General features: G+C 48.7%; 1 protein-coding gene across 1 annotated transcript in view; it reads left to right on the top strand.

Annotated features, from left to right (window-relative positions):
- Positions 1 to 328: 328 nt before the first annotated feature.
- Positions 329 to 15,894, top strand: part of LOC132389410 (rhodopsin kinase GRK1-like) — a 31,120-nt gene continuing 15,554 nt past the window's right edge. The window contains exons 1-4 of the mRNA XM_059961934.1: positions 329 to 1,027; positions 8,698 to 8,825; positions 13,622 to 13,779; positions 14,627 to 14,710. Of these exons, the coding sequence (XP_059817917.1) occupies positions 329 to 1,027; positions 8,698 to 8,825; positions 13,622 to 13,779; positions 14,627 to 14,710 (1,069 nt within the window). The remainder of the gene's footprint in view (positions 1,028 to 8,697; positions 8,826 to 13,621; positions 13,780 to 14,626; positions 14,711 to 15,894) is intronic.

The raw sequence follows: 15,894 nt of genomic DNA on the forward strand, positions 1-15,894 counted from the left end.
ACTCTCCCACTTCCCTCTCTCTCCTTCCCCCACCCTCTACCACTGCCTCATATCTCCCTTCCCCTCCTCTCCCTTTCCTACCCTTCCCTCACCATTCCCTTTCCTCTCCCACCACCTCACCTTCCCCCTCCACTTTCCCCTTCCCCTTCTCCTCTGTCTCTCCCTCCTTTCCCCTTCTCCCTCCCACCTCTGCCCTCCCCACTACTCTCTCTCTCTTCCTTTCCTTCATCCTCAAACCCCCTCTCCATCTTCCTCCACAACTCGTCTTGCCCTGTTGCTGCCCTTCCTTTTCAGGGTGACCCGCAGTACCCCCTCCTCACAGGCCAGCATGGACTTCGGGGGGCTGGAGACGGTGGTGGCCAATTCGGCCTTCGTGGCAGCGCGGAGCAGTATGGACGCAGGCTCCGCCCTGGCTGTCCGGGACAAGAAGATGCGGACAAGGTTGAGGCTGCCCCCTGCGTCTCGGTGCCAGGCTCTCCGGCAGGAGCTCGACCTTTCCTTCCATAGCATCTGCTGCCGACAGCCCATCGGCAAGAGGCTCTTCTGCGAGTTCCTGCGGGCCTCCGAGCGATTCCACATGGCAGCCAGCCTCTGGCAGGACGTGGAGGAGTATGGCACCACGGAGGAGAGCGGCCGGGTGCCCAAGGCCCAGAGTATGGTCAATCAGTACTATGAGCCCAGCTCGCGAGACTTCTGTTCCTTTCTGGACGAGAAGACAGTTCTCCGGGTGAAGGAGGACCATCCCAATGGCCATGCCGAGCTTTTCCGAGAGTCCGAGGGGCAGCTGCTGGCCTACCTGGAGGCCCAGGCGGCCGACAGCTACAAGGAGAGCGCCTTCTTCCTGCGCTTCCTGCAGTTCAAGTGGCTGGAGGCCCAGCCCATCGGCGAGGAGTGGTTCACGGACTTCCGGGTGCTGGGAAAGGGGGGCTTCGGTGAGGTGTGTGCCTGTCAGATGAGGGCCACGGGCAAGATGTACGCCAACAAGAAGCTCAACAAGAAGCGGCTGAAAAAACGGAAAGGATACGAGGTGGGTGGGCTGCCTGAGGGCTCCCTCGCCTCTCTATCTCCTACCAGAGGGCACCCTCACCCACCCTCCTCCCCATCCTCCCCTACCAGAGGGCTTCCTGTCCCAATCTCCATCTTCCCACCCTTCCCTATCAGAGAAATCCCTCTCCCACCCTCCTCTTCCCAGAGGGCTCCCTCGCCCCACTTTCCACCTCCCCTCCCTTCCTTGTCAGAGGGCTCCCTTGCCTCTCTATCTCCTACCAGAGGGCACCCTCACCCACCCTCCTCTACCCAGAGGGCTCCCTCTCCCCACCCTCCTCCCCATCCTCCCCTACCAGAGGGCTTCCTGTCCCAATCTCCATCTTCCCACCCTTCCCTGTCAGAGAAATCCCTCTCCCACCCTCCTCTTCCCAGAGGGCTCCCTCTCCCCACCCTCCTCCCCATCCTCCCCTACCAGAGGGCTTCCTGTCCCAATCTCCATCTTCCCACCCTTCCCTGTCAGAGAAATCCCTCTCCCACCCTCCTCTTCCCAGAGGGCTCCCACTCCCCACCCTCCCCTACCAGAAAGGCTCTCTCCACCCCATCCCCTCTCAGCAAAGGCATCAATCTGACCCTATCTGCATTTCCCCCTCAGAATCTATGTTGTCTTTAGCTTGCTGCGGTCTGTGTTCTGCCGGACATGCTATCAGGGTTGCACCCAACTCCTCCTGAGCTTTTGTTTATTGTTGACACAAACAAGGCATTTCACTGTATGTTTCAATGTAAATTACTCTGAATTTTGATCCAGTCTCCCTGTAAATTACCTACTAAACTCTCAACCAGGTAAGTTCCAGTCCGGTTTATTATCCTGGGCACAGGTACGGGGAGGTACAGGTAGACGGTTAGCTTACATTTCCCACGAGACATCAGTGAGATGTGTTGCTTTAGTGTCAACAACTAACACACCCCGAGTATTGTTCTGGGGTCGCCTTGCTTCTGGCCACAACATACGAATCCTAGCCCGTGCTTCTTCGGAATATTGGAAGGGAGCACAGGCAGTCACAGAGAGAGCTTACAGTCAGCAGCGAGAATCAAACTCCAGTTGGTGATCACTGGCACTGTGAGGTGTTTCACGAGCTCCTACACTACTAGGATGAAAATTCGCATCAGAATCAGGTAGGTAACACAACACACAGACATAAGTTATTCACGGGGTGCTGCATCATATGCCGTGTCGAATGACGTGGGTAATCACAGTAAGTAAACATGATTGTCTTGGCAAAGTTTCATACAGAAGACGCCTTTTTCTGGGCAGTGTCTTTTCAAGACGGGTGACCCCAGCCATGATCAATTCTCTTCAGAGATTGTCTGCCTGGTCTCTGTGGTCGCATAAGCAGGACTTGTCATACCACCGTCCACCACCTGCCCCCATGGGTTCTCATGACCCTGATCGGGGGGGGGGGGGGGGGGAAGGGGCTAAGCGTCTTGCCCAAGGCTAGCAGAGTGAAGGAGTCATACCTCCACCCATCTGGAGCATGGTGTTGTCTCCAGATGATACCAGACTCAGTCTCCACTGTGTAGGAGAGTGGTTCACAGGCAACACCAGTGAAACTGCAGATGCCGGAAATAAATAAAAACACAAAATGCTGGCAGAACTCAGCAGGCCAGACAGCATCTATGGGAGGAGGTAGTGACGACGTTTCGGGCCGAAACCCTTCATCAGGAGGGTTTCTACTTCATACTGCTTCCAGACTTTACTCACTTTCCCAATAATCATAAATTCACAGCAAATGAGGCCGTTCAGCCAGTCGACTCTGTACTAGGTCTGTTCCACCGCTGTTCGCTCCCTGATCACATTCGTTTTCAATATGTATTCACTTCCCAGTGGGAATAAAATAAAATGCTGGGGGAACTCAGCTGGTCAGACAGCATCTATGGGAGGAGGTAGTGACGACGTTTCGGGCCGAAACCCTTCATCAGGAGGGTGGTTCAGTTCTGTCCTTAACCTTTCCAAATACCCACTTCTGATCACCTCTGTAGTCCCTCTCCAGAAATGCTTGTTCAGGAGTAAAACATCAGGAGACCTTCATTTGTCAATCAGTGCAGGAAATGTTCATACCCAAGATCGGGAGAAGCAAGAAACACAATGGATCAACTACATGGATGAATAAAGACATATATAACAAATTATTGAAGAAAAGAAGGAATAAGGAATGCAGAAAAATACTAATGATATTAACGTAGGACATATGAAAATATGAGAGCTATAGTCAAGAGCGAAATTCAGATTGTCAAAAGGCAGGTTGAGAAGGATATTGCTGATAATGCTAAGACTGACCCTACAAAATTTTTTCAGTATTTTAGTAGCAAAAGAAAAGTCAAGGAGGAAGGTTAGTATGATTAGTAATAATAATGGAGCATTAAATTATGCAGAGAAGGACATAGTGGATGCTCTTAACTCATATATTGCTAAAGTATTCACCTGTGGAGATGTTAGTAATATACCAGCAAGTGTAAAGCAAAATGTGGTTGTTTTAAGTGACTGAGAGACCTTAGAAAGTGTGGTCCTGTTATAGTTGAAAAGGCTGAAATCTCCAGGGTCAACCAACATATATCCAAGTGCACTTAAAGAAGTCAGTGACAAACCCCTAACACGTGTCTTCCAAAAGTCATTGAATCCCTAAGGACTGGAAAGTATATAAGAAGGGTGACTGCACTGACCTGGTAACTATAGACCAGTAAGCAAAATGTGTATCATAAGTAAGATAATGGAAGCATTACTAAAGAATGAAACGGAAAAACAGATGATAAGAACAGGCCTGTTAACAGAAAGCCAGCATGGGTTCAGTAAGTGGAAACTGTGTTTTACTAATACGCTGGAGTTCTATGAAGAGACAACTCAAATTTATGATGACAAGAGAATGATTAACATAATTTACTTGGACTTTCAGAGGGCTTTTGACAAGGTACTCTGTAAGAGGTTAATGATCAAATTATAGGAGGTAGGGATTCAGGGTAAGGTGTGTGAATGGTGCAGAATTGGCTCCAAAAATCCAGGTATGTAAAATAATACCTATAGGAAGTAGAAATATTAAATATAAATATACAATGGGGGTTCTGAGTTAGAAAGTGCACTGTGTGAGAAGGATTGGGTGTCCTGGTAGACTCATCACTGTCCACATCTGGACAATGCGTGAAGCGAATAAGAGGGCTAATAGAATGTTGGGCCATATAATGTGCTCAGTGGAGTTCAAGTCAAGAGATGTTCTCCTTAAGCTGTATAATGCACTTGAGGCCACATCTTGAGTACTGTGTACAATTTCAGTCTCCATATTTTGTGAGGGGTGTGAAGGCACTGGAGAAATCCAGAGAAGGGTGACTAGACTCAGAACAGGTCTGCAGGGTATAAGCTGTGAAGAAATATAGAAAGAATTAAACCTTTTTAGCCTAAGTAAATGTAGAATGAGAGGAGAGGTGTTAGAAGTATTCAAAATCATTAAGGGAAAAATTAAAGTGCTACTTCAAAATTAATCCATCATCAAGGACATGAGGCAATAGGTGGTGATCGGTTAAGGGGAGATTTCAGACTAACTTCAGGAAGCATTTCTTTAAACGGCGAGTTGTGGACACATGGAACAAACTACCTATTAGATGGGATTAGTACCTTAGAGACTTTCAAATTGAAGCTTGATAGTTATTTCAACACACCATGTGAACAGGAATTTGGCAAACTTTGTTGGGCTGAATGGCTTGGTCTTGTCAAAAACTTTCTAATGTTCTAATGTCACAGGCAAGCTTTACTGGACAGTATTGATGATAATGTGTGAGTACAGTGCCTGATGTCACCAATTCCTTTACCTTTTTGAAAGCATTGTCCATTGCCATTTCTTCACGAGCTGTAGCAATGCATTCAAGGGGTGGAGCACAGCAGTCAGGTTTGGCAGGAACCTGTTACAGTAATTGACAAACCCTAAAAAGGACCACAACTGTGAAACTACCTTCAGCCTCGGGGCATCCACCACTACTTGAATTTTCTCAGCACACTCGTGTAATTCTTGTGCATCAATGGTGTGACCACTGTAAGTGATGTTTGGTTTAAAGACTTCACATTTGTTGCATCATGCTCTGATCCCATAATATTCTAATCTTTTTAAAACTGTCTTGAGATTTTGGAGATCTTTCTTGTCATTCTTACCAGTGACAATAATGTCTTCCGGGTAACACTGAGGTGACACCAGCATGTGACAGAGTGCAGGTGCAGATCCTACTCCAAAAATAAGCCTATTGTAGCGATAAAGCTCTTCATGAGTGTTTATGGTGCGAAACACTTCTTCCATCTTCATCTGTCGGTAGCTTTCAACTGTCCACTTTGCTGAAATATTTTCTTCAGAAAAAATGGCAAAGCTATCTCTATCCGGTCAGAATGTATTGATCTGCTTTCAGTACTGGGTTGATGGTGACCTTAAAATCAACACAGATCTTAAGAGACCCATCCTTCTTGGGACAACTGGCATTGCCCATGAGCTCCACACAAGCTGGGAAAGAATTCCTTCAGATTCCTTGCAATCTTGCTCACTGGCTACTTTATCACGAGTGGCATAGGTATCTGGTTAGGCTTTGTAAAGCTTGTGCGTAGCTTTTAACACTATGTTATTCTTGATTTGTTTGAGTTTTCCAATGCCATCCTTGAACACTGCTGTGACATTATCCAGTACCTTTCTTAATTTGCTTTCAGTTAACCCTGTTGCGGGGATGTGGCATGAAAATGGTGGATCAGTTTCCAATCAGTTTGTAGTTGTGTCAGCCACAATGCTGCCTTTTCTGTTTTTACCACATTCAAGCCCAATGTGGCTTGTTGGTTGTTGTGTTTCACTGTTGCAAATGCCATTCCCACAGGAGTGATCTTTTCTCCACTATAAGTTCTGCAGGCTTCAGTTCAGTATGAAAAGCTGTTCAAACTCAGTTGCATTTCTGGTGGCTGTTTCCATTGATACAGCGATTTCAACTGCTCTTTTAAATGTATGTTAATGTTTAGATGGGAGCCAGTTTTGAATGTTTTGTTGTAAGACTTCACAAACTAAACAACTTCTCAGTGCACCATTGAACTGACAATGCTCAGACAATCTCTTCAGTTCAGCCACTTATGCTGAAATGGACTGCCCTGCCTTTTGATTCCGCTTATGAAACTTAAAGTATTCTGCAATCAGCAATGGTTTTGGTTCAAAGTGTCCCTGCATTACTTTCAGGATATCAGCAAAGCTCATTTTGGCTGGTTTGGTTGCAGCAGTCAAACTTGTATACTCTTCAACCTGATGCACTCAACAAAACGGGCACTTGCTTCTCATTGGCTAATTCATTACTGTTCAGTTTGCTCAGTCTACAAAATCCAGCTATCTGTTGTGCAATTAAACAAGTCTATTTTTTCCAGTGTAGCTGGTCATTTCTCTTTTTTTAATTTATGACTATTATCATCCAGTATTCATTGTTTATGAACCTGCAAATTTGTCTTTATTCTGCCCTTTTTTAAATCTCAATCATCTTTCCTCCTCTTGTGAAGAAAACAACATGTGCAACAATTTTTTAAACTCGACTGTCTTGCTGCACTTCACCAGGTAGGTAATTGTCTCAGGTTCATTTTAAAACTTACTTGTTGCCAAGATAGCATGTCCATAGCTTACTGACCCTGATCATATGTCTTTGGAATGAGAGAGGAAACTGGAGCACTGGAGAAAATTCCAGTATTCATGGGGAGAATGTGCAAACTCCTTACAGACAGTGGCAGGAATCAAACCCCGAATTTACAGCCTATGTAGGGAATAAGTTGGCAGAGGAGGTGGTAAAGGAGGGTACAGCTCCATGCCTAGAAAGCAGCTGCTCTAGTGCACAGTTAGGAAACGAATGAGAGGGGTTTGGGTCAAATCCTGGAACATGGGATCAGATTGGGTCAAAGGGCCTATTTACATGCTTTCTGACTCCATGAATCAGGGCGATTATCACCAACAGCAACCCACAAAATAGACTAAATTAAATTAAGAAATAGAAATTAGAATACATATGAGGACTGTATATTTACACTCAATGACTAGGTTAATCTTGTAATTATTTGCAGGGAAGATAATTTCATTCCAAACAATTGGTTTACAGATCTTTGCAGAATGCCTCTCTGGTGTTTCCCACACCTTCCCCTCTCTCTTCCCCTTTTCCGAACCATTGCCTCCCCTCTCCCTGTCCCCTTCCCACTCTTAGTCCGCAATAGAGAATCATCACTTCTGGCATCAGAAAAAGAGAGTGGCTCCCTCCACACCAGCCTATCACACGTACCCAGGGTCCATAGAGTGAGCACTCCCTCCACACCGTCCCATCACACACTCCTGGGGTCAGACACAGAGTGAATCTCCCTCCACACTGTCCCATCACACACTCCCGGGGTCAGACACAGAGTGAATCTCCCTCCACACTGTCCCATCACACACTCCCGAGGTCAGACACAGAGTGAAGCTCCCTCCACACTGTCCCATCACAGACTCCCGGGGTCAGACACAGAGTGAAGCACCCTCCACACAGTCCCATCACACACTCCCGGGGTCAGACACAGAGTGACCCTCCCTCCACACTGTCCCATCACACACTCCCGAGGTCAGACACAGAGTGAAGCTCCCTCCACACTGTCCCATCACACACTCCCGGGGTCAGACACAGAGTGAATCTCCCTGCACACCGTCCCATCACACACTCCCAGGGTCAGACACAGAGTGAATCTCCCTCCACACCGTCCCATCACACACTCCCGGGGTCAGACACAGAGTGAATCTCCCTCCACACTGTCCCATCACACACTCCCGGGGTCAGACACAGAGTGAAACTCCCTCCACACCGTCCCATCACACACTCCCGGGGTCAGACACAGAGTGACCCTCCCTCCACACTGTCCCATCACACACTCCCGAGGTCAGACACAGAGTGAAGCTCCCTCCACACTGTCCCATCACACACTCCCGGGGTCAGACACAGAGTGAATCTCCCTCCACACCGTCCCATCACACACTCGCGGGGTCAGACACAGAGTGAATCTCCCTCCACACTGTCCCATCACACACTCCCGGGGTCAGACACAGAGTGAAACTCCCTCCACACCGTCCCATCACACACTCGCGGGGTCAGACACAGAGTGAATCTCCCTCCACACCGTCCCATCACACACTCCCGGGGTCAGACACAGAGTGAATCTCCCTCCACACCGTCCCATCACACACTCGCGGGGTCAGACACAGAGTGAATCTCCCTCCACACCATCCAATCACACACTCCCGGGGTCAGACACATTGTGAAGCTCCCTCCACACTGTCTCATCACACACTCCCGGGGTCAGACACAGAGTGAATCTCCCTCCACACCATCCAATCACACACTCCCGGGGTCAGACACATTGTGAAGCTCCCTCCACACTGTCTCATCACACACTCCCGGGGTCAGACACAGAGTGAATCTCCCTCCACACTGTCCCATCACACACTCCCAGGGTCAGACACAGAGTGAAGCTCCCTCCACACTGTCCAATCACACACTCCCGGGGTCAGACACAGAGTGAATCTCCCTCCACACTGTCCCATCTCACAGCCCCGGGGTCAGACACCGAGTCAACACAGGTTGAATACGAAGGACGTCGCTGCAACCCTGACTGATGTTTGTTTTTTTCTGCTCTCTTGCCTATAGGCTTGCTTGTTGGAAAAGCAGATCCTGGCCAAGGTTCACAATCGGTTCATTGTCTCGCTCGCCTACGCCTTTCAGACCAAATATGAGCTGTGTCTGGTGATGACGCTGATGAATGGCGGAGATCTTAGGTGAGGAGGCAGTGTCCACCAGCGGCCGGACACAGGTCAGGCCCAGGGATAACCTTTTCTGTAGTTCAATGGTTGTCCCGTAATCTTTACCCAACTACCCCTTCAAGCTCATCTCCATCATCTGTGAGAGCTTAAAATAACTGCCTCCACCTTTCAGGCCCCTACTGCCATAGATTGGATGAGTTAAGATCATAAGATAAACAAGCAGAATTAGGCCATTTGGCCCATCTAGTCTACTTTCAATCAATGATTTATTGTCCCACCATGGCTGATTTATTATCCCTCTCGACGTCTTTCTCCCCGTAACCTTTGACACCCTGACGAATCAAGAAGCTGCCAACCTGACTTGCTAAAAAATTCCTCTTCATCTCTATTCTAAAGGGACATTATTTTATTCTGAGGCTGTGCCCTCTGGTCCTAGACTCCCCCACTATTGGAAACACCCTCCTTACATCCACTCTATCTAGGCCTTTCAATATTCAACGGGTTTCAGTGAGTCCGTCTTCACTTTTCTAAATTTCAGTGAGTACAGGTCCAGAGCTATCCGGCACCCCTCATATATTAACCCTTTCATTCCCAAGATCCTCTCTAACACCAGAATATCATTTCTCAGATAAGGGCAACTGCTCACAATTCTCCAAGTGAGGCCTTATAAAGCCTCAGCATCTCATCCTTGCTCTTATATCCAAGTCCCCTGGAAATGAATGCTAACATTGCATTTGTCACCCTCAGCAACAACTCAACCTGCAAATTAATCTTTAGCGAGTCCTGCATGAGGACTCCCAAATCCCTTTGCACCACTGATTACTGAATTTGCACTTGGTTTACACCTTTATTCTTTCTGCCATACACTTCACCACACTGTTACTTAATAGCTGCTGCCCAGAGCTCTTGAACGTCCTGTGCAAGAGCTTGAGGAATGAGCTTTGCTTCCTCTTGTCTTTATCTCACTGCTAAGTCAGATGATCCCATTAGCAGCCTTCTGCTCTTCATGGATTGTTCTGTAAATGACTTGGAAGTCTTGGTGCAGGATTCCCTGAAGGGTTTCTCTCTCTGCACTTTGGATATTTGACAGCCTTTTTTAAAATGTGTTCTTTTGTGTTTCTTCATTTTGTGGCTGCGTATAAGAAGGCGAATCTCAAGGTTGTTTAATGTATACATACTTTGGTAATAAATGTAGTTCTAACTTTGAGATTAACGTGCAGGTTAAGTAACAGACTTTTCTGTCGAGTAGGGTGCATAGGCCTAGGGTTAGTGGGGAAAGATTTAAAAGGGAACCTTTTTCACCTATGTGGAATGAACTGCCAGAGTTTTGTGGTTGAGGCAGGTACATTTGAAAAGTACTTGGTCGGGTTCATGGAGGTGTTGGGCTTGGAGTGGACTGGGCCAAACATTGAATTGGCACCAGCTGGGTGGACACTGTGGTCTCACAGTACAGCCTTTCTGATAACTGACCAGCTGGGTGGTTTTGCTCAGAGAGGTTGATGTTTGAATCTTGGCCTCTGATTGAGATTACTGCCGGATTTAACTTTGACGCAGTCTGAGCCAGATTTGCCAGCACAGAGCTGGGAGTGTTAAGCAGGAAGCTATATAATTTCAGCTTTAATTCACATCAGTTCCCTCGGCCGCATTAACAAAGATATTAATGTAATGGTTTCAGAGGACCGATGGATTATAAAATCCTACAGCCAGCTGGACTGCAATGAGACCACTCAGCCCACTGAGCCTGTACTGGCCATGTGAATGAACCGGCTACTTCCTCCCTCCCCACATCCTGACATGCCCCCCCACTCCCATTCCCTCCTTAAGTCCCTGTTTAATCTGCTCCTCTATGCTTCCGAACAGTGCATTCCTGACCCCAACAACTCGAGGAGACACCTTCCCCTCCTGTCATCTCTGGTTCTTATGCCGTTACCCATTTGTTCCGCATCCTCTGGGCACCCACCCTCCTGCCCTGGGAAACAGTTCCCCTTCATTCACTCCGTCCCACCCTCCCTGACTCCCAATGCCTCCACTAAACCACCCCAGAACGTGCTCTGCGAGAGCAGCTCCAGGTCCTGGTCTCCCCTGCAACCAAAGGCCGTCTTCCCAGAGCCACAACTAAGATGCTGGGAAAACTCAGTGGGTCAGGCAGCATCTGTGGTTGAAGTTGGACAGGAAATAGTTTTGGTCGAGACCCTTCCTTGGCCTCCACTGATGTTGCCTGACCTGCTGAGTTCCTCCAGCATTGTGTGTATTGCTCCAGATTCCATCGTCTACCATCTTGTGTTAATCTAGTCCTAACCAGTCCACCAGAATTCAGAAGGTCAGCCAGGATTCATCAGCTTGCAATAAGGGATGAAGACACTGACTAGCTTTATTTGTCATGTGTCCATTGGAACAGACAGTGAAATGTGTTGTGGTGTCAATAGCTAAGGATGTGCTGGGTATGGAACATGTTTCCAGTGCCAATGTAGCGTGCCCACAACTTACTGATTCTAATCAATTATGTCTTTATGAGGTGAGAGGGAGATGTGAGGGGTAAGTTTTTTACTCAGAGAGGGGTGGATGCCCGGTGTGGTGGCAGAGGCAAACACATTAGAGGCTTTTAAGAGGTTTGGTTGGACACATGGATGTAAGGAAGATGGAGGGATATGTTCCTGGTGGACATATATTCCTGTAGGAGGGAATCATGTTTGTATGGTTTTGATTTGCTTTTCAGCAGGTTTGTCACAACACTGTGGGCTGAGTGGCCTGCCCCTGTGCTGTACTCTTCTACGTTCTATGAAACCCATGGGGAGAACGTAACAGCACAGCAGCAGGAACTCAACCCCGATCGTTGACTCTGTAAAGTCAACGGTACTGCCCAGTCCTTCACTTCCACTAATACCCTTCCTCTGAAGTCATTCTGGGCATCTGGGGATGTTCTGCCCTTGAGGTGAGCCACCTCGCTGAATCGCCGCAGTCCTGGGGCAAATGCTCCAGCATACAGACCCAGTGACAGTGAAGGAACAGTCACAGCGTTCCAGGAGTGTCTGTCAGGGGAGGTTGCAAGTGGTGTCTTACTGGCCTTGACATAATGCTTGGTCTGGTCACCACACAAGATGGAGCTGGTAACAACAGTTCAAAGTAAACTTATTACCAAAATGCATACAAGCTACCCGGATTCATTTTCTTACAGGCACTTACAGGAAAATAAAAGAAATACAATGCATAAAAGGATCGATAACCAAGGTAAAAGATAATACTAAAAGGTTGAGCTGTAGAGACCTGGACTGTGAGTCTGTAGGCCGATCAATCAGAGTAGAGTTGTGGTGAGTGAAATTATCCACGTTGGTGCCCAATCGTTCTCGGGTAATAACTGTTGGAGGTGTGGGACCTGAGACTACTGTGCCACCTGGCTGATAGTAGTAGTGAGAGGAGAGTACGGCCTGGATGGTTGGGGTCCTTGATGCTTCTTTCCTGTGACAGTACTCCATGCAAATGCACTCAACGGTGGGAAGGGCTTTGTCTGTGATAGACCGGGCTGCATCCACCACTTTCTGTTCCTGAACTTTGGTGTTTCCATACTAGGCCATGATGCAACCAGTTAGGATACTCTCCACTGGGCATCTGTAGGAGTTTGTTAGAGTTTCTGGATACATGCCAAATTTACACAAACTTCTGAGAAAGTAGAGACCTGCAGGAGACTGAATCTGAGTCATTGTTCACTCTCAGTGGGGCAGGTGTGTGGCTGCACAGTAACTGAAACGCCCCCCACGCACAAAGCCTTTGCTGTGCACAGCTGGAATTTCTTTTATATACAGTGAATATAATTCCAAATTATGTTCATATATTTTTGAAATTATGCCTACATAATTTTGAAATCTATGTTAATATAACTGTGAAATACCCTGTAATTAATTATGTTCTGATAAATATATTTTATAAATTTTCTAAATAATAAAGGTACCACAACCTTATGGTGACATATACAGTATGTACTTTGGTAATAAGTTGACTTTGAGGAGACTGTGTGAGTGGGACATCTGAGCACGCCCCTCCCCAATCATCTCTTTCTGAATCACAGTCAGGTTTATTTTCACTGGCATGTGTCATCAAATTTGTTGTTTTGCAGCTGCAATGCAGTGTGGTACATAAAAATTATTTTAAATTACAATAATAATATACAGTTTAATAAATAGATATTTAGACAGATAGATGGAAAATAAACAGCACTAAAAGAGCTGAAAACAGTGAAGTAGTGTTCATGGTTTCAGAAATCTGCCGGCAGAGAGGAAGCAGCTGTTACTAAAACATAGAGTGTTGGTCTACAAGCTCCTGTGCTTCCTCCCTGATGGCTTGTCCCAAATGGTCAGGATCCTCCACGATGGACGCTGCCTTCGTGAGGCATCTCCTTTTGAAGATGTCCTCGATGCTGTGGAGGCTCGTGCCCATGATGGAGTTGGCTGGGTTTACAACCCTCTGCAGATTTTTCTGATCCTGTGCACTGGCCCCTCCATAGCAGACAGTGATGTTACCAGTCAGAATGGTCTCGTATGAATGTTTCTGTATAAATTTGCTAGTGTTTGGTAACATACCGAGTTTCCGCAAACTCCTAACTTAAGAGAAACTGACACACAGAAAGGTGAAACTGTTCACCCTTTCCACTGCTGATCCATCCATGAGGGCTGGCATGTGCTCTTTTGACTTCCCCTTCCTGGCCCACAGTCAGTTCTCTGGTCTTACTGACATTGACTGCAAGGTTGTTATTGCAACACCATTCAACCAGTCAATCCATCTCAGTCCTGTACGCCTCCTCGTTCCCTGCTCCCCAGGTACCACATCTACAACGTGGATGAGAAGAATCCCGGCTTTGAGGAGTCACGCGCACAGTTCTACACGGCACAGATCATCTGTGGCCTGGAACATCTCCACCAGCACCGAATCATCTATCGAGACCTCAAACCCGAGAACGTGCTCCTCGACAACGGAGGTATGGCGGGCAGGGGTCGCAACTCGTGACACGTGGGGCGGAACAACTTCCTCACGGTCCTCCAACTGGTCTTCGTCAGCATCCTGACAGGCCACAAGGCAGCTGGGATGTGGATGAGGAGAGGGAAATGTCGAGGGCTGGGCTTGCAGTCTAATCCATGGGCTATGTCCCAGTGAAGAACGCGATACTACCATATGGGGGGAGTGTGTGATGGGACGGTGTGGAGGGAGCTTCACTCTGTGTCTGACCCTGGGAGTGTGTGATGGGACGGTGTGGAGGGAGCTTCACTCTGTGTCTGACTCTGGGAGTGTGTGATGGGACGGTGTGGAGGGAGATTCACTCTGTGTCTGACTCTGGGAGTCTGTGATGGGACGGTGTGGAGGGAGATTCACTCTGTGTCTGACCCCGGGAGTGTGTGATGGGACGGTGTGGAGGGAGATTCACTCTGTGTCTGATCCCGGGAGTGTGTGATGGGATGGTGTGGAGGGAGATTCACTCTGTGTCTGACTCCAGGAGTGTGTGATGGGACGGTGTGGAGGGAGGGTCACTCTGTGTCTGACTCTGGGAGTGTGTGATGGGATGGTGTGGAGGGAGATTCACTCTGTGTCTGACCCCGGGAGTGTGTGATGGGACAGTGTGGAGGGAGATTCTCTCTGTGTCTGACCCTGGGAGTGTGTGATGGGACAATACAAATGTTTTCTCCACCACCCCTTTAGACTCACACCGCTCTTGCTACAACAGATGGTTCATTTCATTCACATCAAGGCCTCTCAGTTTGCTTCTGCGTGTCTGTCTGCCCTCTCCCCAGCTGTGCCTCACTCCTCTGCTCTCCCCCTACTCTGTGCAGGTCATGTGCGGATATCGGACCTCGGGCTTGCCACGGCGCTCAAGGAAGACCGAGAATACACCAAGGGATATGCTGGTACTCCTGGTGAGTCGGAAGCTTGTCCGTGTGAGAGAGCAGCTGCGCAGTCCGACCGCTGTAGGAGGCGTGATGCCGTCAGGCCTGGCCATGGGTAATGTGGCCCCGACCTCTGCAGAGAATTGTGATGCCGTCAGGTCTGGGAGGGGAGAGTGTGGCCCCGACCTCTGCAGAGAATTGTGATGCCGTCAGGTCTGGGAGGGGAGAGTGTGGCCCCGACCTCTGCAGAGAATTGTGATGCCGTCAGGTCTGGGAGGGGAGAGTGTGGCCCCGACCTCTGCAGAGAATTGTGATGCCATCAGGTCTGGGAGGGGAGAGTGTGGCCCCGACCTCTGCAGAGAATTGTGATGCCATCAGGTCTGGGAGGGGAGAGTGTGGCCCCGACCTCTGCAGAGAATTGTGATGCCGTCAGGTCTGGCCATGGGTAATGTGGCCCCGACCTCTGCAGAGAATTGTGATGCCGTCAGGTCTGGCCATGGGTAATGTGGCCCCGACCTCTGCAGAGAATTGTGATGCCGTCAGGTCTGGCCATGGGTAATGTGGCCCCGACCTCTGCAGAGAATTGTGATGCCGTCAGGTCTGGCCATGGGTAATGTGGCCCCGACCTCTGCAGAGAATTGTGATGCCATCAGGTCTGGCCATGGGTAATGTGGCCCCGACCTCTGCAGAGAATTGTGATGCCATCAGGTCTGGCCATGGGTAATGTGGCCCCGACCTCTGCAGAGAATTGTGATGCCGTCAGGTCTGGCCATGGGTAATGTGGCCCCGACCTCTGCAGAGAATTGTGATGCCATCAGGTCTGGCCATGGGTAATGTGGCCCCGACCTCTGCAGAGAATTGTGATGCCATCAGGTCTGGGAGGGGAGAGTGTGGTCCCGACCTCTGCAGAGAATTGTGATGCCATCAGGTCTGGGAGGGGAGAGTGTGGTCCCGACCTCTGCAGAGAATTGTGATGCCATCAGGTCTGGGAGGGGAGAGTGTGGTCCCGACCTCTGCAGAGAATTGTGATGCCGTCAGGTCTGGCCATGGGTAATGTGGCCCCGACCTCTGCAGAGAATTGTGATGCCGTCAGGTCTGGCCATGGGTAATGTGGCCCCGACCTCTGCAGAGAATTGTGATGCCGTCAGGTCTGGCCATGGGTAATGTGGCCCCGACCTCTGCAGAGAATTGTGATGCCGTCAGGTCTGGCCATG

Source organism: Hypanus sabinus, unplaced genomic scaffold (assembly GCF_030144855.1).
Source record: "Hypanus sabinus isolate sHypSab1 unplaced genomic scaffold, sHypSab1.hap1 scaffold_559, whole genome shotgun sequence".
Classification (NCBI taxonomy): domain Eukaryota; kingdom Metazoa; phylum Chordata; class Chondrichthyes; order Myliobatiformes; family Dasyatidae; genus Hypanus; species Hypanus sabinus.